At 37.4% G+C, this 24,454-nt stretch overlaps 1 protein-coding gene across 1 annotated transcript in view; it reads left to right on the forward strand.

Annotated features, from left to right (window-relative positions):
* EAF2 (ELL associated factor 2) overlaps nt 1-24,454 on the forward strand; it is a 56,112-nt gene that overhangs the window by 16,059 nt on the left and 15,599 nt on the right. The window contains exons 3-5 of the mRNA XM_055418480.2: nt 4,443-4,579; nt 6,301-6,446; nt 22,567-22,824. Coding sequence (XP_055274455.2) covers nt 4,443-4,579; nt 6,301-6,446; nt 22,567-22,824 — 541 coding nt within the window. The remainder of the gene's footprint in view (nt 1-4,442; nt 4,580-6,300; nt 6,447-22,566; nt 22,825-24,454) is intronic.

Raw genomic sequence — 24,454 nt, forward strand, 5'->3', positions numbered from 1 at the left:
AATTTTGAAAGGAAAAGAGATACTTGACTGCTAATGATTTGCCACTGGTGCTGTCCAAGTCTGGGATATGTTTAGTGTTATCTTGTGAGGTACTTTTGTGGGCTTCAGTGAAATAGCCCACAGGAAACTTCCAGCTACACGTCATATTATGCAATTAATGTATGTCTAGTGGTTGCTCAACAACTCTAGCTCTCAAACACTGGACATGTGAGAGTTCCATATGTCTGATGGCTACATGCCACTCTAGATGACCCTGTTGGTCAAAGTCCCTTCCAAGATGAATATAGTCTGATTCTTTGCTTTAAGTTTACATAGCTCACTTGGGAAAGTAGCCCATCACATTCTTGGGACTTTAGCTTATTTTAGGACTAGAGCCCTATTTTAATGTCCTATTACAATTATACTTTTAAATGAAGTGTATCTTTTATCATTGTATAATAAACCTTTTTACCTTGTTTTTGTGATTTTAAACTTAAATACTACCTTGTTTAATATTAATTTTGCCACCTTTGCTTTCTTTTTATTTACATGTTCATGGAATCTTAGTGTCTTTTACTTTTATTTACTTACATTTTTAAGTATACCTTCTATTAAAGGAATATTCTGTGTTTCAGTTTCAAACCTGATTTGCACTTTCTATTTTTATTAGGAGAATTCTATCCACATTTAGTTCAAAGTTGATATACTTGAATTTTATTTCTATCATGTTATAGTATATATATATATGTATATATATTAGTTATTTTGTTTTCTCTTTTTGTTCTTTAATAGTTTTATGAAGCATCTCTTCTTTTTTCTTTGTTTTCCCTCATGTTACTTTGGAAGTACTATTGTGCTCTTCCACTCTATTACTGATTCCTTTCCTTTCCTGTTATTCACAATCCAGTGTGCTCAGATTTGCCTGTCAGCAGATGGAAAACAAAACTAGAAGGAAAGAGGGAAGGAGGATAGCAGTAATCTAGGTGAGCTTATAATTGCATTCTGAAGTCGGGTTATAGCAGGAAACATGAGGTAGTAGGATGTGTTCAGCAGTTATTCAGAAGCAAAGAGAGTTCATATGCTTAGGAGTTTCCTGGTACCTAAATAGTTTAATACCCCTTTCTTGGGACCTGAAATAAGGTCAGTAATTGAAGTTTAAAATAAGAGTGGTGCTCAATTTAATGAGTAAAAAAGTTTAATTAAAAAACTTGTTTGCAATCTTCCTGGTGATCTGATGGTTGAGAATCTGCCTTGCAATGCAGGGGACGTGGGTTTGATCCCTGGTCGGGGATCTAGGATCCCAGATGTTACTGGGTAACTGAACCTGCGTGCCATGACTAAGGCCCACCACAGCCAAATAAATAATTTAAAAAAAATTGTTCAGAGTATAGAAGGCAGGCGTAGGGATTGTGAACAACCTGTAACTTTTATTTATAATAAAAAATGTTCATATTATTCATATGAACGTTCATTGAGTATCTGTGCAGATCTTGGTACTGTAAATGCTTAGAGCAATAAAAAAAATTCTAATCAGTCTTCCTTCTTCAGAAACTCAGAGTAATAATAAAGTATTGTATTTTTAAATGTTTTCTATTCTCAGTAAGAATACAAGTGATTTTAAGGAGAATATATTGCATGAATCTCTTAAATGTAACATGGAGCCCTTAGGTTGCTATTTGGGGGTATCTTACTCACTTGTTTTCAGTGAAGACATCTAAAAAATATATTTACCGGCCAAGTAGGTATATTTGTTAAGATTATGCTTCTGGCTCTGTATCTTACCAAGGCTTCTCCTGATTGATCCACATCTCACTCTTTCTTATAGGCCACTCCAGATGTGTCCTCTTCTATGTGCTGTGCATGCTTAACATCCTATAGATCATTTTGTCTTAGAAAAATTTGTTTCTTTCTTTTGGCTTCATCATGTTATCTCCCAACCTCTCAGATGTCTCTAATCTATCCCTTTTGTATGGCAGCCTCAATTACAAAATTCATCTCATACGCCTCCTTGTGGTCGTGTGTACAATTTCTAATAACTGTTAACTTTTAAAATATGATATGCCCTTTCAACCTTTCTGGTGGCTCAGATGGTAAAGAGTCTGCTTGCATGCAGGAGACCTGAGTTTGATCCCTGGATCAGAAAGGTCCCCTGGAGAAGGGAATGACTACCCGCTCCAGTATTCTTGCCTGGAGAATACCATTGACAGAGGAGCCTGGCGGGCTACAGTCCATGGGGTCCCAAAAAGTCTGAGCAACACTTCACTTTAGTCTTTTATTGGGGCTTTCCAGGTGGCTCCGGTGGTAAAGAATCCACCTACAATGCAGCTAGTGGTAAAGGATCTGCCTACAATGCAGGAGTTCAATCCCTGGGTGGAGAAGGTCCCGTGGAGTAGAAAATGGCAACCTGCTCCAGTATTCTTGCCTGGAAAATTCCATAGACAGAGGAGCCTGGTGGGCTACAGTCTGTGGGGCTGCAGATTTTTAGAAGTCACCTTGTTCTAACTTGATCTAATACTACTATAGTGTTTGACAAAATTATTATAATTGGTGCTGTAAAAATTAAATGTACTTCTATAAAGTTCAAAACCAAGCAATTATAACAGTATATTGTTTAGGGATACATATATGTGGGATAAAATAAGAGAATGAGAAACATAAAATTCCTTCAGGGTTGAGGAAAGTGGGAACAAAGGATAGAAGAGGAGCATGTCAGTAAATGTGGGTTATTAGGAGTGATCCAGGGTTCTTTAACCTTTTATTATGGAAAATAGAATAGTATAATGAACTCCTATGTACTTATTGAGTTTCAAGAATTATCACCATTTTGCTATTTTTAATATAGTCTCCTACCACTTCTTTTTCCTGTCATATTTTAAAAGCAATCCCAGATATTCACAAATGCTTGTGTATACATCCTTAACTGATAAGGATATTTTTATTTTCACTTAAGGACCATGCTAACCATCACTTACTATAAAATTAATTATAAGATCTGGTCCATATTTATGTTTTCATGATGGTTTCAAAAATGTCTTTTTTCAACTTTTCTCCCTAGGAATCCATATAAAATCCTTATATAGCATATTTATGTATTCATTTATTTTTTATTGAGGTATTGTTAATTTACACAGTTGTGTTAGTTCAAGTATATATCAAAGTGATTCAATTATACATATCTATATTTTCAGATTATTTTCCATTATAAGTTTTTATAAGAAGATTGAGCATATTTCCCTTTGCTATAGAGTAGGTCCTTATTGTTTACCTATTTTATATTCCTATATTGCATTCTGATATTATGTTTCTTATGTCTCTTTTATTCTGTAAAATTCCCTGACCTCTATTATGACATCAGTTTGCTGGAGAAACCAGATTAATTGTCCTAGAGGATGTATCAACATTCTAGATTTCAAATAACTTCTGTCTGGTATTATGTAACTTGTTTCTCTCTCCTCATGTTTCCTATAAGCTGGTAGTTATTTTTAAAGGCTTGATGAGAGTTAGATTCTTTGTAAGGTTTTTTTTTTTTTCAGGCAAGAATGCTTTGTAGATGGTGCCTTGTACTTTCTTTTATATTACATCATGAGGCATATAATGTCTGCTTTGGCCCACTTTTCAGTTCAGTTCAGTTCAGTCGCTCAGTCGTGTCCGACTCTCCGCGACCCCATGAATCACAGCACGCCAGGCCTCCCTGTCCGTCACCAACTCCCGGAGTTCACTCAAACTCATGTCCACAGAGTCGGTGATGCCATCCAGCCATCTAATTCTCGGTCGTCCCCTTCTCCTCCCGCCCCCAACCCAAAGGTGCTAAAATTAATCAGTGGGTTTAATGTAACATGTTTCTTGATACATTCATTTTACTTAATCTGCATAGGGGAGCACCCCTTTAATAAGATTTCAGGTTTGACAAAGAAGGAAGAAGAAGAGGGGTAGGAAATATAATTCAGAACTTTTGTCCCCTTATTGTAAAGTATATTGGCTGTATTAGAATTGAATCCCAATTGCCTGTTGTAGACGAAATCTACAAAGATTTATGAAACAAATCTTTACTGGCTTAGCGCAACTACTTCCTCTAGTCTCTTTCCTCAAGATAGCAATTTTGAGATCTCAGTCTCTCTTCATCTGTGTTTTTTACTATAGTGCTTATTGCCAGAGTAGTAAATTTAGGTATTTAACTTAGGTGACTTGAAGTACAATATAGATTGAGAAAGACAGAAGATCTCAAGTGAAAGTTGCTCAGTTGTCTCCGACTCTTCAACCCCATGGACTATACAGTCCATGGAATTCTCCAGGCCAGAATACTGGAGTAGGGCTGTTCCCTTTTCCAGGGGATCTTCCCAACCCAGGGATCAAACCCAGTTCTTCCTCATTGCAGGTGGATTCTGTACGAGCTGAGATCTCAGTCTCTTTCAACTGAATTTCTATGAAAATTTTCAAGTAATAATAATAAACTTTTTAAACAGGGTTCAACTGCACCAGTAACTGTTTTCAAAGGTTCAAAGAAACCTTACTTAAAAGAATGCATTTTGATTATTAACCATGATACTGGGGAATGTCGTCTAGAAAAACTAAGCAGCAACATCACTGTAAAAAAAACAAGGTATGTGGTTAATGAAAGAAATATTTTATCAACACATAAATTGCTAAGAGAATGTCAATGAAAAAAGTTATTGGATTAAGTCACTTTATTATATAAGGATTTTTCTATGTGGTGCAAGATATTTTGATTTTTTTGCAAGTTTAAATTTGATGAAGATCTTTTAGCCAGAAGCTTTTGCCATTTCTCCCTATGATATATAAAAGCTTCTTTTGTTTCTAAATGTTTTCTTATATGTAGTTATATCTTTATTCTATTGTAGATATGTTTGTAGAACTGGACTGAAAGGAGTCATTATGCACTCTCCAAATATCATTATCGTTAGTAAAATTTTATCAAGCACCTAGAAAACGTGAAGCAAGAAAAGGGAGAATTTCCAATACAAATAGTAACCTCACAACTTCTGCATTTTAATTGGGTTAACATATAATTGCATTAAAAAAGTCAGTAAGAGAGTATGGCCATTTCAGATTTTGGCGGGGAGATAGGCAGTAGATTAATTAACATGTAGCATAAAGGGCTGTGCTCTAAAAGTCATACAAATATTAATAGTATAGACAAAACTTGTTCTAGGAATTAAAAGAAGGGAATAGTTATGGTTCACCAGAGCATTAAGGGTGCTCTTATTGATGTACCTTTAGAGGAGGATAACATTTAGGACTGTTTTCCCCAAACATATTTGGTGATAAAAATTACCTTTGCGTGTTTGTTAAACATATGAATTCCCAAACTCAACTGATCAGGGAATCCTCTCCTCTCAGATGATTTTTATTGGTAGAAAAGTTTAGAAAATACTGATTTAATTATCAGAGAGAACATGAGGACATAAACAAGGTAGGAATTTATCTGACTTATTTGGAACCTATGAATAAGACTTGTTTGAATAGAGCAGAAATTTGTTTCTTTGCTTGTGTACCAATATTAGAAATGGGGAATGAGGCTGGAAGAAGCTAGAGTTAGGGAAGCTAATGCTTTCAATATTAACTATGAAATTAGTACAGTGTCTTATTGGTGGTGGTTATATACTGTATTAAAGTTTTTTTAACCAGGGATCGACATGCTTACATTCTTGTTTTGAAATGTAAATATCCCAAGCAAATCGATTTAAATGAAACCATGTGGGAAACAGAAAAATGCATAACCCATGATTCTTGAGAGGAGGAATGAAGAGAAAAGTGAAGTTCCAAATACTTTGTGAAGGAAGAACTAACAGGATTTGGTGACTGTGAATGGGAGCAGCAAAGTCAAGCATAACTGTGTTATTTATACATACTCTTTTCTTAAAAGTATTGAAAGGAGAGTATACGAATCTTCTTTAGCAATATGTCTTAATATTTTAAATGAAAAATGTGGGAGTGATTTAATTTTAACAGGATGAAAGTTTCAAAATTTAGGGAATATATTGTACCTCTTGTATACTTATGTATAATTTCATTTTATTTCAGTCTTTTGTGTATGTCTTATGTCTTCGATTTGGAGCAGTGGTTTTGTTTTTATTCACATTTGTATCCTTCAATGAACCTGTGTGTATGCCATGTGTATAGCAGGGCTCAATAAACATTTGTTATATAATGAATTAAATTAATGCTTTAATCTTTGAATGTCATTTTAAAGATCTCTAGAATAAAGAACAAGCTGTCAGATTTAGCAGTTTTATAAGTTGAAATTGTTGTTATACTGCAGTCATCATACTGGTTTTGACCTTTTGCTATTCTTAATGGCAGGTTTGAAGGAAGCAGTAAAATTCAGTATCGAATAGAACAGCAGCAGCAACAAATGCGAAATTCAGCTAGGATTCCCAATCTTATAAAACATTCTCCATCCGAAGATAAGATGTCCCCAGCATCTCCAATGGATGATATTGAAAGAGGTAAAATCTATGCATATGTAATGTCCCTTTACAAGAAATTATTAATAAATTTTAAGTGAAATCTTTCATTTTAATTGACAAGCAAACTAACCATAAAATTCTAAAAGCATGTTTTTAATTATGGGTTTTTCTAGGGGAAGAACGTATTTTAATGATTTTATGTACATGAGCCTATATATAACAGAATTTACATTTTTTTATTATTCAGAGGAACAAGTATTTAGTATTTATTATTCAGAGGAACAAGTTTAAATATGTGTAATTGGAGTTTTCTTCTGACAGTTATAATGATTCAAATTCAGGTCTTCACAGCATCTCCTGTTGAATTTTTTTTAATGTATAGCCAGACTATAGATGTCTAAGATATCGCCAAACCAATAGTGAAGTGAGGAGATGTAGGAAGCCAAAGCAGCAGGCAAGTTCTTCTGAATTGCTGCTCACTTCTCAGCAGGAAGGTGTTTCTAGGGAAAAACAGTCCCTTTGAAAGTAAGGAAGGTTATATATCTATTTCTTTTCTAGCTGCAGTTTGGGTGTTTGTGATATTATAATTAAATGTGGTAGGAGCAAGATCCTGATCACCGAAGTTGATCTGCTTCTACACTTAGCCTTCATAACTTATATATCACTGTCTGTTTCCTCTTGCCCCCTTCTAAGCCCAGTATAGTATTAGATCCCTAATATATTAGTGTTCACTTTACAAACAATAAGGAAAATATAATCTCAGAACTCTTGTTGCCATAATGGTTAGAGTACATATAACCTTTCCAGGTGGCCTAGGTTTCCTCCCAATCTAGTGGCTAGGTTCCAAGAATAAGTGTTGAGATACAGAGAGTGAAAAGAGAAAGGACAGCGTGGAGGTGAAATCTTTATCTTTTTAATTACACAGGCTCAGAAGCCATGTATTGTCACTTGTGCATGTGTTTGTACATGTTTTAACAGCTTTATTGAGGTATATCTGACACAAAATCTTCAGCTATTTAAACTACAGTCCATTAGGTTTTGAAATTTGTACATCCTGAAGTTACAACCACAACCAGGATAATGAACTTATTTATCACTGTAAAAAGTTTCTGCCTGGTCATTTGTAATACTGCTCTGCCAGTCCTCCCCACCCCATCCATTCCTAGGTAATTACTGATCTGCTTTATGTCACTATCATTAGTTTGTTTATTTTAGACATTTATATCAGTGGAATCATATAGTATGTCCTCTTTTTTTATGTTTAGATTTTTGCACTAAGCATAATTATTTTGATAATCATTCATTATTGAAGCACGTATCTATAGTTCAATCCTTTTTTACTGCTGAGTAGTGGTCTTCTTTATGGATAGACAACAATTTGCTTATATGCTCAACTTGAAGATGGACATTTGAGTTGTTTCCAGTTTTTGGCTTTTACAAATAAAACTGTTATGAACATCACACATAAGTCCTTGAAAAGACAAATATTTTATCTTGAGTAAATATGTAGAAGTGAAATATGCACTGGAAGTAATAGATTCAAGGGATTCAATCTAGTTAACAGGATGCCTGAAGAACTATGGAGAGAGGTCTGTAATATTGTACAGGAGGCAGCAAACAAAACCATTCTAAAGAAAAAGAAAAGCAAGAAGGCAAAGTGGTTATCTGAGGATATCTTTACAAATAGCTGAAGAAAGAAGAGAAACAAAAAGCAAGGGAGAAAGGAAAAGGTACATCCAACTAAACGCAGAGTTCCAAAGAATAGCACAGAGAGACAAGAAGGCCTTAGGGGCACAACAAGGACAGAAATGGTAGAAAGCTAGTAGACACTGAAAAGATCAGGAAGAGATGGAAAGACTACATGAAGAACTGTACAAAAAATATCTTAAAGAACCGGATTACTGCGATGGTGTGGCCAGTCACCCAGAGCCAGACATTCAGAGTGCAAAGTCAAGTTAACCTTAGGAAGCACTACTGTTAATAAAGCTAGTAGGTGTGATAGAATTCTAGTAGAGCTATTTAAAACCCTAAAGGATGATGCCATCAGGGTGTTTCATTCAATATGTCAGTAAATCTGGAAGACCCCACAGTGGCCACAGGACTGGAAAAGGTCAGTCCTCATTCCAATTCCCAAGAAGGGTAATACTAAAGAATGTGCTAACCAGTAGACAGTTGCACTCATCTCCCATGCTAGTAAGGTCATGCTTAAAGTCTTGCATGCTATGCTTCAGAATTACATGAACCAAGAACTTCCAGATGCACAAGCTGGGTTTAGAAAAGGCAGAGGGGGGACTGGATAGAAGATGGCGGAGGAATAGGACGGGTGACCACTTTCTCCCCCACAAAATCAGCAAAAGAACATTTGAATGCTGAGTAATTCCCACAAAACAACTTCTGAATACCAGCAGAGGACATCAGGCACCCAGAAAAGCATCCCATAGTCTTCGAAAGGAGGTAGGAAATAGTATAAATGATAAAGAGACAAAAGAGGGAGGGACGGAGCTCCGTCCCGGGAAGGGAGGCTTTAAAAAAAAAAAAGAGAGAAGTTTCCAAACACCTGGAAACACTGGCGAGTCTGTGGCCAGCCTTGGAACCTCAGTTCAGTTCAGTTCAGTCGCTCAGTCGTGTCCGACTCTCTGCGACCCCATGAATCACAGCACGCCAGGCCTCCCTGTCCATCACCAACTCCCGGAGTTCACTCAGACTCATGTCCACAGAGTCGGTGATGCCATCCAGCCATCTCATCCTCGGTCGTCCCCTTCTCCTCCCGCCCCCAACCCTTCCCAGCATCAGAGTCTTTTCCAGTGAGTCAACTCGTCACATGAGGTGGCCAAAGTATTGGAGTTTCAGCTTTAGCATCAGTCCTTCCAATGAACACCCAGGATCGATCTCCCTTAGAATGGACTGGTTGGATCTCCTTGCAGTCCAAGGGACTCTCAAGAGTCTTCTCCAACACCACAGTTCAAAAGCATCAATTCTTCGGTGATCAGCTTTCTTCACAGTCCAACTCTCACATCCATACATGACCACGGGAAAAACCATAGCCTTGACTAGACGGACCTTTGTTGGCAAAGTGAGGGCCACATAACTGGGAAAAAAGACATAAATAATTAAAACCCACAGACTAAGTGCTCAGAGGAAACTCTCAGTGGAGAAGCAGGGAAGATGCCTGCACCTCCCACTAGCAGGCGGGGGCTGGACAGGGAGGCGCGGGCGGCAGTGCTTAGAGAAAGGGCTGGGCATGAACGCCCCAAGGGCAAGCTGAGGACGCTAACGGGAGGCAGCTAAGCAGACTGTGCAGCGAAAAGCCCCAACCTAAGACTCCGCCAGCCCCACTCACAGAACAAAGGACTGAGCAGAGCGAGCCGGCTGCAGGCGGCCCATCCCCCAGCCCCTGCCGGGACAAGCAGGGAGGGCGGCCAGCGCCGGAAGGGGCAGCCGTGGCCCCAGAGAGGCTTCCCATACCAAGCTGCAGGCAGGCTTCATTGCTAACCAAGACTCCTTGGGTTCGGGCGGTCGATATCCGCCTGAGAAGGTACGCCAGTTGTACACCGAGCGGCAGGGACCGGGGAGGCAATAAGTCGCAGTGACCGTGCTCACCAAACGCCTGGTCACCTGAGCTGCTCGGACCAGGGAAGGCACAAAACACAGGCCCAACCAAGTCTGCACCTTTGTTGAGTACCCGAGAACCTGGTCTTGAGCCGCTCAGACCTGGGAAGTGCATGCAACCCAGCACTGGTCGCAGACAGCTCCCGGCAGAGCAACCTAGAGCCTGAGCAGCAAAAACAGGAAAAGCACGGCAATCCCAGTGTAGCCGAGACACTGTGTGCACTCCCCACAGATGCCAGTGATATTTGTTAGCACCGTTCCTCCCTCCCCACAGCACCACTGAACAGGTGAGCCGGGGAAAAAAAGTGTCCACCACCGCCCCATGATGTCAGGACGGGAATTAGACACTGAAGAGACCAGAAAACAGAAGAGCTTTTACAACAGAAGGAAGTGCCTTGGAAGTAACAGAGGGAGAAGTCTTGATCCTACTGCAAGAATAAGACTGAAAACCAGAGGCAGAGGCTTAAGTCCAAATCCTGAGAACAACAGAGATTTCCTGTTCCAGGGAACATTAATTGATAGGTGCTCATCAAATACCTCCATACACAGACGGAAACCAGGCACCACCCAAGGGTCAGCAGGTTTCAGTGAAAGACATACAACGCAAACTCTCCAGCAACACAGGAGAATAGCACTGAGCTTCAATATACAGGCTGCCCAAAGCCACTCCAAACCCATTGACTTCTCAAACTCATTACTGGACACTTCATTGCACTCCAGAGAGAAGAAATCCAGCTCCACCCACCAGAACACCGACACAAGCTTCCCTAAGCAGGGAACCTTGACAAGTCACCCATCCAACCCCACACACAACGAGGTAACTACATAATAAAGAGAACTCCACAAACTGCCAGAAGACGGAAAGGACACCACAAGCACAGCAATATAAGCAAGATGAAGAGGCAGAGAAATACCCAGCAAGTAAAGGAACAGGATAAATGCCCACCAACACAAACAAAAGAGGAAGATATAGGGAACCTACCTGATAAAGAATTTCAAATTTTAATGGTGAAAATGATTCAAAATCTGGAAAGCAAAATGGAGTTACAGATAAATAAAGTGGAGAAAAGGATTGAGAAGATGCAAGAAATGTTTAATAAGGAATTAGAGGAAATGAAAAAGAGTCAGTATACAATGAATAATGCAATAGATGAGATCGGAAACACTCTGGAGGGAACAAACAGTAGAATAATGGAGGCAGAAGACAAGATAAGCGAGCTAGAAGATAGAATTGTAGAAATAAATGAAACAGACGGAAAAAGAAAAAAGAATCAAAAGAAATGAGAACAATATTAGAGACCTCTGGGACAATGTTAAATGCCCCAACATTTGAATCATAGGAGTCCCAGAAGAAGAAGACAAAAAGAAAGACCATGAGAGAATACTTGAGGAGATAATAGTTAAAAATTTCCCTAAAATGGGGAAGGAAATAATCACCCAAGTCCAAGAAACCCAGAGAGTCCAAAACAGGATAAACCCAAGGCAAAATACTCCAAGACACATATTAATCAGATTAACAAAGATCAAACACAAAGAACAAATATTAAATGCAGCAAGGGAAAAACAACAAATAACACACAAGGGGATTCCCTTAAGAATAACAGCTGATCTTTCAACAGAAACTCTTCAGGCCGGGAGGGAATAGCAAAACATACTTAAAGTGATGAAAGAAAATAACCTACAGCCCAGATTACTGTACCCAGCAAGGATCTCATTCAAATATGAAGGAGAAATCAAAAGCTTTACAGACAAGCAAAAGCTGAGAGAATTCAGCATCACCAAACCAGCTCTCCAACAAATACTAAAGGATCTTCTCTAGACAGGAAACACAGAAAGGGTATATAAACTCAAACCCAAAACAATAAAGAAAATGGCAACGGGATCATACTTATCAGTAATCACCTTAAACGTAAATAGGTTGAATGCCCCAACCAAAAGACAAAGGCTGGCTGAATGGATACAAAAACAATACCCCCATATATGTTGTCTACAAGAGACCCACCTCAAAACGAGGGACACATACAGACTGAAAGTGAAGGGCTGGAAAAAGATATTCCATGCAAATAGCGACCAAAAGAAAGCAGGAGTAGCAATACTCATATCAGATAAAATAGATTTTAAAACAAAGGCTGTGAAAAGAGACAAGGAAACTACATAATGATCAAAGGATCAATCTAAGAAGAAGATACAAAAATTATAAATATTTATGCACCCAACATAGGAGCACCGCAATATGTAAGACAATTACTAACAAGTATGAAAGGGGAAATTAACAATAACACAATAATAGTGGGAGACTTTAATACCCCACTCACAACTATGGATAGATTAACTAAACAGAAAATTAACAAGGAAAACACAAACTTTAAATGATACAATAGACCAGTTAGACCTAATCAATCTCTATAGGACATTTCATCCCAAAACAATGAATTTCACCTTTTTCTCAAGCGCACACGGAACCTTTTCCAGGATAGATCACATCCTGGGCCATAAATCTAGCCTTGGTAAATTCAAAAAAATTGAAATCATTCCCAGCATCTTTTCTGACCAAAATGCAGTAAGATTAGATCTCAATTACAGGAGAAAAATTATTAAAAATGCCAACATATGGAGGCTGAACTTCACGCTACTGAATAATGAACAAATCATAGAAGAAATCAAAAGAGAAATCAAAATATGCATAGAAATGAATGAAAATGAAAACACAACAGCCCAAAACCTCTGGGACACTGTAAAAGCAGTGCTAAGGGGAAGGTTCATAGCAATGTAGGCATACCTCAAGAAACAGGAAAAAAGTCAACTAAATAACCTAACTCTACATCTAAAGAAACTAGAATAGGAAGAAATGAAGAACCCCAGGGTTAGTAGAAGGAAAGAAATCGTAAAAATTAGGGCAGAAATAAATGCAAAAGAAACAAAAGAGACCATAGCAAAAATCAACAAAGCCAAAATCTGGTTCTTTGAGAAGGTAAATAAAATTGACAAACAACTAACCAGACTCATCAAGAAACAAAGGGAGAAGAACCAAATCAATAAAATTAGAAATGAAAATGGAGAGATCACAACCGACAACACAGAAATACAAAGGATTATTAGAGAATACTATCAGCAATTATATGGCAATAAAATGAATAACCTGGAAGAAATGGACAAATTTCTAGAAAAGTACTACTTTCCAAAACTGAACCAGGAAGAAATAGAAAATCTGAACAGACCCATCACAAGCACGGAACTAGAGGCTGTAATCAGAAATCTTCCAGCAAACAAAAGCCCAAGTCCAGACAGCTTCACAGCTGAATTCTACCAAAAATTTAGAGACGAGCTAACACCTATTCTACTCAAACTCTTCCAGAAAATTGCTGAGGAAGGGAAACTTCCAAATTTATTCTATGAGGCCACAATCACCCTAATCCCAAAACCTGGTAAAGATCCCAGAGAAAAAGAAAACTACAGGCCAATATCATTGATGACCATAGATGCAAAAATCCTTAACAAAATTCTAGCAATCAGAATCCAACAGCACATTAAGAAGATCGTACATCATGACCAAGTGGGCTTTATCCCAGGAATGCAAGGATTCTTCAATATCCGCAAATCAATCAACATAATACACCACATTGACAAACTGAAAAATAAAAATCATATGATTATGTCAATAGATGCAGAGAAAGCCTTTGACAAAATTCAACATCCATTTATGATAAAAACCCTCCAGAAAGTGGGAATAGAAGGGACATATCTCAACATAATAAAAGCTATATATGAGAAACCCACAGCAAACATTATCCTCAATGGTGAAAAACTGAAAGCATTTCCCCTAAGTCAGGAACAAGACAAGGGTGCCCACTCTCACCACTACTATTCAACATAGTTCTGGAAGTTTTGGCTACAGCAATCAGAGCAGAAAAAGACATTAAAGGAATACAAATTGGAAAAAAAGAAGTAAAACTTTCACTGTTCGCTGATGACATGATCCTCTACACAGAAAACCCTAAAGACTCTACCAGAAAACTACTAGAGCTAATCAATGAATACAGTAAAGTTGTAGGATATAAAATCAACACACAGAAATCCCTTGCATTCCTGTACACTAATAATGAGAAAATAGAGAAATTAAGGAATCTATTCCATTCACTGTTGCAACAAAAAGAATTAAATACTTAGGAATATATCTACCTAAGGAAACAAAAGACTTGTACATCAGTTCAGTTCAGTTCAGTCGCTTAGTTGTGTCCGACTCTCCGCGACCCCCTGAATCACAGCACGCCAGGCCTCCCTGTCCATCACTAATCAAAGAGGACACTAATAGATGGAGAAATATACCGTGTTCGTGGATTGGAAGAATAAATATTGTAAAAATGAGTATACTACCCAAAGTAATTTATACATTCAGTGCAATCCCTATCAAGCTACCAACGATATTTTTCACAGAACTAGAACAAATAATCTCACAATTTGTATGGAAATACAGAAAACCTCGAATAGCCAAAGCATTCTTGAGGAAGAAGAATGGAACTGGCGGAATTAACCTGCCAGAGTTCAGGCTCTACTACAAAGCCACAGTCATCAAGACAGTATGGTACTGGCCTAAAGACAGAAATATAGATCAATGGAACAAAATAGAAAGCCCAGAGATAAATCCATGCATCTATGGACACCTTATCTTTGATAAAGGAGGCAAGAATATAAAATGGAGAAAAGATAGTCTCTTTAACAAGTGGTGCTGGGAAAACTGGTCAGCCACTTGTAAAAGAATGAAACTAGAACACGTCTTAACACCATACACCAAAATAAACTCAAAATGGATTAGAGAGCTAAATGTAAGACCAGAAACTATAAAACTCCTAGAGGAGAACGTAGGCAAAACACTCTCCGACATAAATCACAGCAGGATCCTCCAAGACCCACCTCCCAGAATATTGGAAATAAAATCAAAAATAAACAAATGGGACCTAATTAAAATCTAGAGCTTCTGCACAGCAAAGGAAACTATAAACAAGGTGAAAGGGCAGCCTTCAGAATGGGAGAAAATAATAGCAAATGAAACAAATGACAAAGAATTAATCTCCAAAATATACAAGCAGCTCCTGCAGCTCAATTCCAGAAAAATAAATGACCCAATCAAAAAATGGGCCAAAGAACTAAGCAGTCATTTCTCCAAAGAAGACATACAGATGGCTAACAAACACATGAAAAAATGCTCAACATCCCTCCTAATCAGAGAAATGCAAATCAAAACCACAATGAGGTACCATTTCATGCCATTCAGAATGGCTACTATCCAAACGTCTACAAGCAATAAATGCTGGAGAGGGTGTGGAGAAAAGGGAACCCTCTTACACTGTTGGTGGGAATGCAAACTAGTACAGCCACTATGGAGAACAGTGTGGAGATTCTTTAAAAAACTGGAAATAGAACTGCCATATGATCCAGCAATCGCACTCCTGGGCATACACACCGAGGAAACCAGAATTGAAAGAAACACATGTACTCCAATGTTCATTGCAGCACTGTTTATAATAGCGAGGACATGGAAGCAACCTAGATGTCCATCTGCAGACGGATGGATAAGAAAGCTTTGGTACGTATACACAGTGGAGTATTTTTCAGCCATCAAAAAGAATGCATTTGAATCAGTTCTAATGAGGTGGATGAAATTGGAGCCTATTATACAGAGTGAAGTAAACCAGAAAGAAAAACATCAATACAGTATACTAATGCATATATATGGAATTTAGAAAGATGGTAACCTTAACCCTGTATATGAGACAGCAAAAGAAACATAGGTGTATAGAACAGTCTTTGGGACTCTGTGGGAGAGGGTGAAGGTGGGATGATTTGGGAGAATGGCATTGTAGCATGTATATTATCATATGTGAAATGAATCACCAGTCCAGGCTCAACACAATATACAGGATGCTTGGGGCTGGTGCATGGGGATGACCTGGAGGGAGGATATGGGGAAGAGGGAGGTGGGAGGGGGATTCAAGAATGGGAACACATGTATACCCAGGGCGGATTCGTGTCAATGTATGGCAAAACCAACCAATATATTAATGTAAAGCAATTTGCCTCCAATAAAAAATAAAAAAAATAATAAATAAAAAAAAAAAGAAAAGGCAGAGGAACCAGAGATCAAATTGCCAACATTTGCTGGGTCATAGAGAAAGCAAGGGGATTCCAGAAAAACATCTATCTCTGTTTCATGGACTACACTAAAGCCTTTGACTGTGTGGATCATTAAAAACTATAGAAAGCTCTTAAAGAGATGGGAATACCAGACCATCTTACCTGTCTCCTAAGAAACCTGTATGTGGGTCAAGAAGCAACAGTTAGAACCCTGTATGGAGCAACTGATTGGTTCAAGATTGAGAAAGGAGTACAACAGGGCTGTCTGCTGTCACCTGTTTGTTTAACCTATACACTGAGCACAACATCTGGTCTGGATGAGTTACAAGCTAGAATCAAGATAGGTGGGAGTAACCTCAACAACTTCAGATATGCAAATGATACCACTTAGTAATCAGAAAGCAAAGAGGAACTAAAGAGCATCTTGATGAGGGTGAAGGAGGAGAGTGACAGAGCCAGCTTAAAACTAAATATTAAAAAAAAAAGTAACATTGTGGCATCTGGCCCCATTACTTTATGGCAAATATAAGTGGAAAGGGTGGATGTATCGTGGCAGATTTCCTCCTCTTGGGCTCTAAAATCACTACGGATGGTGACTGCAGCCATTAAATCAGGACAGTTTCTTCTTGGCAGGAAGGCTATGACAAACCTAGACAGTATGTTGAAAAACAGAGACATTACCCTGCCAACCAAGGTTTGTATAGTCAAGGCTATGATCTTCCCAGTGATCATGTGCAGTTGTGAGATTTGGACCGTAAAGAAGGCAGAATGCCAAGGAATTGATGCCTTCGAACTATGGTACTGGAGAAGACTCCTGAGAGCCCCTTGGATTGCAAGGATATCAAAGCAGTCAATCTTGAGGGAAATCAGTTCTGAATACTCATTGGAAGGACTGATGCTGAAGCTGAAACTTCAGTATTTTGGTCATCTGATATGAACAGCCGACTTACTGGAGAAGTCCCTGTTACTGGGAAAAATCGAGGGGAAGGAGAAGAGGGCTTCAGAGGATGATGTGGCTGGTAAGTGTCACCAATGCAATGGACATGAACTTGGGCAAACTTCAGGAGATGGTGAGGAACAGCGAGGCCTGGCATGTTGCAGTTCATGGGGTTGCAAAGAGTTGGACATGACTGGGCAACTGAACAACAACAACAAGTGAAATAGCTGGATCATATGGTAGGTGTATATTTAACTCTTTAAGCAACTGCCAAATTGTTTTCCAAAGTTGTTGTATGATTTTACATTTTTCTAATCTGTCAATGCTTGGATTCATTTTAATAAGATGTGTAGTGGTGTCTCATTGGGTCTTTTTTTTATTTGATTGAAATATAGTTGATTTACAATGTTGTGTTAGTTTCTGGTGTACAACAAAGCAATTCAGTTACACACATAGATAATATATAATAGTTTGCATTTGGTAATTGCAAACTCCCAATCTATCCCTCTCCCACACTCCACCTTGGCAACAACAAGTCTGTTCTCTATGAGTCTGTATCTGTTTTATAGGTAAGCTCATTTGTGTCATATTTTATATTCTGTGTGTAATGATATAATATGGTATTTGTCTTTTTCTTTCTAACTTAATTCACTGCTGCAAAGTCGCTTCAGTCGTGTCCAACTCTGTGCGACCCCAAAGACAGCAGCCCACCAGACTCCCCTGTCCCTGGGATTCTCCAGGCAAGAACACTGGAGTGGGTTGCCATTTCATATCGCTGCAAATGGCATTATTTCATTCTTTTTTTAATAGATGAGCAGTATTCCATTATATATATACATATCTCTTTATGTAGATGTATAATATAGATATAGTTATATAATATATAATGTATGTATGTACATGTATATATAATATATATATTTAGATAATATGCATGATGTATACATATAATACAATATACTATTGAGCCTAGTGGCTCAGTGGTAAAGAGTTCACCTGTCAATGTAGAGACGTAGGTTTGATCCCTGGATTGGGAAGATACCTTGGAGAAGGAAATGGCAAACAATTCAGTGCAATCCCAATAAAAATTTCAACAAGCTTTATAAGAAATTGAGAAGCTAATTCTAAAATTCTTGTGAAAACAGAAGAGTCCTACAATACCCAAAACAACTTTGTAAGAGAAGAACAAAGATGTAAGACTAAAACTTCCTGATTTCAAAATTATTATAAAGCTAACAAGACAATATGGTGTTGGCATAAATATAAACAAATAGATCTTTGTGTTAGAATAAAAGTTCAGAAATAGACCCATGTATATATGGACAGTTTTTTTTCCTCACAGTATCTCTCTCCATTTATTTAAATATGTAATTTCTCTTACAAATGCTTTATGGTTTTCAGCATACAGGTCCTTCAAATATTTTGTCAAAATTACCTATGTTGTTGTTGTGCAGTCACACAGTCATGTCTGACTGCGACCCCATGGACTACAACACTCCAAGCTTCCCTGTCTTTCACCATCTCCTGGAGCTTGCTTGAACTCATGTCCATTGAGTTGGCGATGCTATCCAACCATCTCGTCCTCTGTCGTCCCCTTCTCCTGCCTTCAATTTTTCCCAGCGTCAGGGTCTTTTCTAATGAGTTGGCTCTTCACATTAGGAAGCCAAAGTATTGGAGTTTCAGCTTCAGCACCAGTCTTTCCAATGAATATTCAGGATTGATTTCCTTTAGGAGGGACTGGTTTGATCTCCTTACGGTCCAAGAGACTCTCAAGAGTCTTCTCCAACACCATGGTTCAAAAGCATCAATTCTTCAGCCTTCTTTATGGTCCAACACTCACATCCATACATGACTACTATGAAAAACCATACCTTTGACTTTGTTGGCAAAGTGATGTCTCTGCTTTTTAATATGCTGTCTAGGTTTTTCATAGCTTTTCTTCCAAGGAGCAACTGTCTTTTAATTTCATGGCTGCAGTCACCATCTGCAGTGATTTTGGACCCCCCCAAAAAATAAAGTCTCTCACTGTTTCCATTGTTTCCCCATCTATTTGCTGTGAAGTGATGGGACCAGATGCCATGATCTTAGTTTTTTGAATGCTGAGTTTTAAGCCAGCTTTTTCACTCTCCTGTTTCACTTTCATCAAGAGGTTCTTTTGTGCCTCTTTGCTTTCTGCCATAAGGATGGTGTCATCTGCATATTTAAGGTTATTTATATTTCTCCCTGCAGTCTTGATGCTAGCTTCTTCTTCATCCAGCCCAGCATTTTGCATGATGTACTCTGCATATAAGTTAAATAAGCAGGCTGACAATATACAGCCTTGACATACTCCTTTCCCAATTTGGAACCAATCTGTTGCTCTATTTCCGGTTCTAATTGTTGCTTCTTGACCTGCAAACAGGTTTTTTAGGTGGAAGGTAAAATGGCCTGGTATTCCCATCTCTTGAAGAATTTTCTCAGTTTGTCGTGATCCACACATTCAAAGGCTTTAGCGTAGTCAGTGAAACAGAAGTAGATATTTTTCTGGAATTCTGTTGCTTTTTCTATGATCCAACAAACGTTGGAAGTTCGGTCTCTGGTTCCTCTGCCTTTTCTAAATCAAGTTTGAATATCTGGAAATTCTTGGTTCAAGTACTGTTGAAGCCTAGCTTGGAGAATTTTGAGCATTACTTTGCTAGCATGTGAAATGAGGGCAATTCTGTGGTAGTTTAAACATTCTTTGGCATTGCCTTTCTTTGGGATTGGAATGAAACTGATTTTTTTATATTGTCCTTATTATATTTAACCTTGCTAAACTCATTATTTTGAGCCTTCTTTGAAGGTACCTTAAGATTTTCTACATTTACAGTCATGTTACCTGTGAATAATGATAATTTTACCTCTCCCTTTCCAATCTGATGGTTCTTATTTCTTTTTCACAACTTATTGTACCAAGTAGAACCTTCAATTCAGCATTGACTAGAAGTGGTCAAAATGAAAAACCTCTTGTTTCTGATGCTAGAAAATATTTAGTCCTTTACAGTTACGTATGATTTCAGTTCTTTACAATTATGTATGATTTCAGCAGTAAGTTCTTTCTAGATGTCCTTCACCAGGTTAACTTCTATTTCTATGATGCTGAAAGTTTTTTTTCTTTTTTTTTGTCAAGAACTACTGTTGAAATTTCTGCCGTTTTGAGATGGCTTTTATTTTTCAGTTTTTAACATAGTGAACTATATGGATTATTTTTAAAAGTTTGTATTCCTTGGAAAATCCCACTTAGTCATTATATATTGCCCTTTTAAATATTAGCACTTCTCAACCTCAGCAATATTGGCATTTTGAATTGGATTGTTCTTGGTCAGGCACTGACTTATGTATTGTAAAGTACTTAGCAGCCTCTCTAGCTTCTACCCAGTAGATGCTAGTATCACCACTTGCCCCCCATTGTGACAACCAAAAATGTTTTCTAACATTGCCAGATGTCTTCCTAGGTGATAAAATTGTAGCTGGTTGAAAACCACTGGTATATATTATTAAATTTTATTTACTAAAATTTTGCTTAAAGGTTTTGTGACCAGGTTCATAAAGGATATTGGGTGTTTGGTTTGGTTTGGTAATGTCTCTGTTGAATTTCTGTATCAGTAATTCTGGCCCTATGGAATGAATTGGAAAGTATTCCCTCCTTCTTAATTATATGGAAGAATTTGCATCAAGCTCATATTATTTCTCCCTCAAATAACCAGTATAATTCACTAGTGAATTCACTGGAGATTTGTGTGCAGGGTGTGGGGAAGGTTATAACTACAACCTAATTTTTATGGATATTCAGGTTGTTTCTTCTTGAGTGAACCTTAGCAGTTTGTGCCTTTCAAGGAATTGATCCATTTCATCTGCATTACTGTGTTTATTAGGGCATAAAGTAGTTCGCAATATTCCTTCCTAACCTTTTAATGCTGTAAGATCTGTAGTGCTGTCACCTCTTTGACTCCTTATATTAGTAATTCATGTTTGATGGTGGTGGTTTAGTCACTAAGTCATGTCCCACTCTTGCAACCCTATGGAGTGTTGCCTTCCAGGCTCCTCTGTCCATGAGATTCTTCAGCCAAGAATACTGGAGTGGGTTGCCATTTCCTTCTCTAATTCAAGTTTAGTATCTCTTTTTCTTGATAAATTCAGCTGAGTTTTATCAACATTATTTATCTAAAGCAATCAGTTTTCGTTTCATATATTTTCACTCTTTTGGTTGTCTTTCTTGATTTTTGCTCTTAATTTTTTTTCCTTCTGCTTGTTTAATTTTGCTCTTCTTTCTCTAGCTTCTTAAGTACAGCTTAGTTCATTTAACTGAAACCTCCTTTTCCCCCACATAATCATTTAATGTTTTAAATTTTTCTCCAAAATGTACTTTATTTTTATTCCACAGATTTTGATAAATTGTGGTTTCATTTTCTTTCAATTAGAAGTATTTTCTAAAATCTTTTTTATTTCTTCCTTGAACCATGGGTTTTTCAGAAGACCATTTACTTCTCAAATATTTGAAGATTATTTAGGTTCCATTTATAAATTTTAAATTTTATTTTGTTTTGGTAGAGAACACACTGTATAAATTCAGTCTTTTAAAATGTATTGTGGGACAAGATGACATAGACTTATCTGTTTCTGCTTCTTTCCACAAAGTAAAACTATACACCCAGGAAACAATGCAAAAGACAACCAAAGGAGAACGCTGAAAGATGAAAAGAGGAAGATAATCTGGTTAGAGACCTCAGAAAGGACGAGAGCAGGAATAGCATAGTCAGGGCATCTTAAAACCTACCCCTTCAGAAAATAACTCTTGGTCGGGTGGTAACAAAGACCACACTCAAGTTCTAACAACAGGTGAATTGGGTGTCAAAATCTAAAATGCCAGTTTCCAAGCAGAATTTTAGAACATATATGGTGACAAGAAACTGTTAGGAGTGATTATTCCTGGAGAGTAGGATTAAAAGAACTTGAGGATGGGGTAGGAAGTGGGGTTTTACTTTTCATTTTGTACTAGTAGAGGAGCTTTTTACATAAAATGCATAAAATGCTGTGAATGTATACATTATTTATTCCTCATCAAGTTCATTCAGTTCAGTCACTCAGTCATATCCAACTCTTTGCGAGCCCATGAATCACAGCACGCTAGGCCTCCCTGTCCATTACCAACTCCCGGAATTCACTCAAATTCATGTCCATCAAGTCGGTGATGCCATCCAGCCATCTCATTCTCTGTCGTCCCTGTCTCCTTCCACCCCCAATCCCTCCCAGCATCAGACTCTTTTCCAGTGAGTCAACTTGTCGCATGAGGTGGCCAAAATATTGGAGTTTCAGCTTTAGCATCAGTCAAGTTCATTAGAAACTGACAATTCAAATTTTATTATGTTTATTTAATATTTATAGTTAACATTATTTATTAACTATATATTTAAATATATAGTTAACATTATTTTGACCTGTTAAATTCTGTTTAATTTTCAGAACTGAAAGCAGAAGCTAGTCTAATGGACCAAATGAGTAGTTGTGATAGTTCATCAGATTCCAAAAGTTCATCATCTTCAAGCAGTGAGGATAGTTCCAGTGATCCAGAAGATGAAGAGTGCAAATCCTCTCCTGATTCAGGGAACTATATCTCAGAACATCCTACCATGTCTATCATGCCACAGTGCAGGATTCCTGAGATAGTGGCTGGTCAGAATAAACATCATGACAACAATGGCCTTCTGATGAATACTTTAAGTAAGTATACATAAGCATGAGTAATTGGAAAAGTAAGAATTCACAATGGAACCACACTGATTACGACCTAAAATTTAAATAGAATTGCTTCTTTTTTATTAATTTAACAGAAATCACCATTACCTTCTTATTAAGTTATTAATTTTCTTTTGATTCTGTGACATAATGCCTTACTGGCTTTTCTCCTTTCTTTCAAGATACTTTTCTGTCTTTTCTTTGCTGGTTTATAATCTTCTACTCAGTCGTTACAGCTGAAGTTTCTCAAAGCTTAATTCTAGGTCCTTTTTTCTTTTTATTCTATAATCTTTCCTCAGATAAGTTCTATATTTCTCTTGCAATCAATACTTGTATACATATAACTTGTAAATTTGTATCTCTCACCTGCACCTCTCAGCTCTAGACACAGAAGTCCTACCTACCTCAGGGACTTACATTAACTCTCTATTCAGCTATAAATATGTCTTTCTTTTCATGTAGGTAATTTATTCTCTAGATTATATTTCAGGATTTACTTGATCAAGAAAGTCTTGACTTTTCTGACAAGATCAAATCCCCCCTGTTATAGACCTTCAGAGCAGTATCTTCTTTATATCAGTTGTCATTTACAAATTTATATGTTGTTTGATTTATTCTCTTATAAGTATAAACTCAAAGAGGGCTGTGATCCTGTTTATTTTGCTTATCACATAATACTAGCACTGACAAAGTACCTGTTTCTGTTTCATAGATAGGTCCTTTCATGTCATCTTTTAGATTCCACATGTAAGTGATATTGTATGGTATTTGTCTCTCTTATTCTGACTTATTTCAATTAGTATGATAATCTCTAGTTGCATCTGTGTTGCTGCAAATGGCATTATTTTGTACTTTTTCATGACTGAGTAGTATTCCATTGTAAATATGTACTACATTTTCTTTATCCATTGATCTTTTGATGGACATTTAGATTGTTTCCATGACTTGGCAATTTTGAATGATGCTTTCTATGAACATAGGGGTGCATATATCTTTTTGAATTATGGTTTTCCTCTGGATATATGCCCAGGAGTGGGGTTGCTGGATCATATTGTAATTCTGTTTTTAGTTTTCTGAAAAACCTCCGTACAAGTTTCCACAGTGGTTGCACCAACTTACATACTTACAAGCAGTGTAGGAGGGTCCCTTTTTCTTCACACCCTCTCCAGCATTTCTTATTTGTAGACCAGCATTTCTTATTTAATGTGAGGTGATTTGCTTTTCTCTAATAATTAGCTTTGTTTAGCATCTTTTAATGTATCTATTGGCTATTTGTATTTCTTCTTTGGAGAAATGTCTCTAGATCTTCTGCCCATTTTTCAATTGGGCTGTTTGGTTTGGAACATTAAGAATACTAATATATTGGAAATTAAGCCCAGTCAGTTGCGTCATTTGTGAATATTTTCTCCCATTCTATAGGTTGTATTTTCATTTGGTTTATGGTTTCCTTTGCTGTGCAAAAGCTTGTAAGTTTGATTACATTCCATTTGTTTATTTTTGTTTTATTTCTATTGCCTTGAAAGACTGAATATGCTTGTTTTAATAGTAAATATGTAGAATCTTACAATATAAAAATAAAAAGCAGGTATTCTTTCAAGAATATAAATGTAAAACA

This window comes from Moschus berezovskii, chromosome 1 (assembly GCF_049115385.1).
Source record: "Moschus berezovskii isolate FMDL1 chromosome 1, NW_MosBer_1.0, whole genome shotgun sequence".
NCBI classification, from domain to species: domain Eukaryota; kingdom Metazoa; phylum Chordata; class Mammalia; order Artiodactyla; family Moschidae; genus Moschus; species Moschus berezovskii.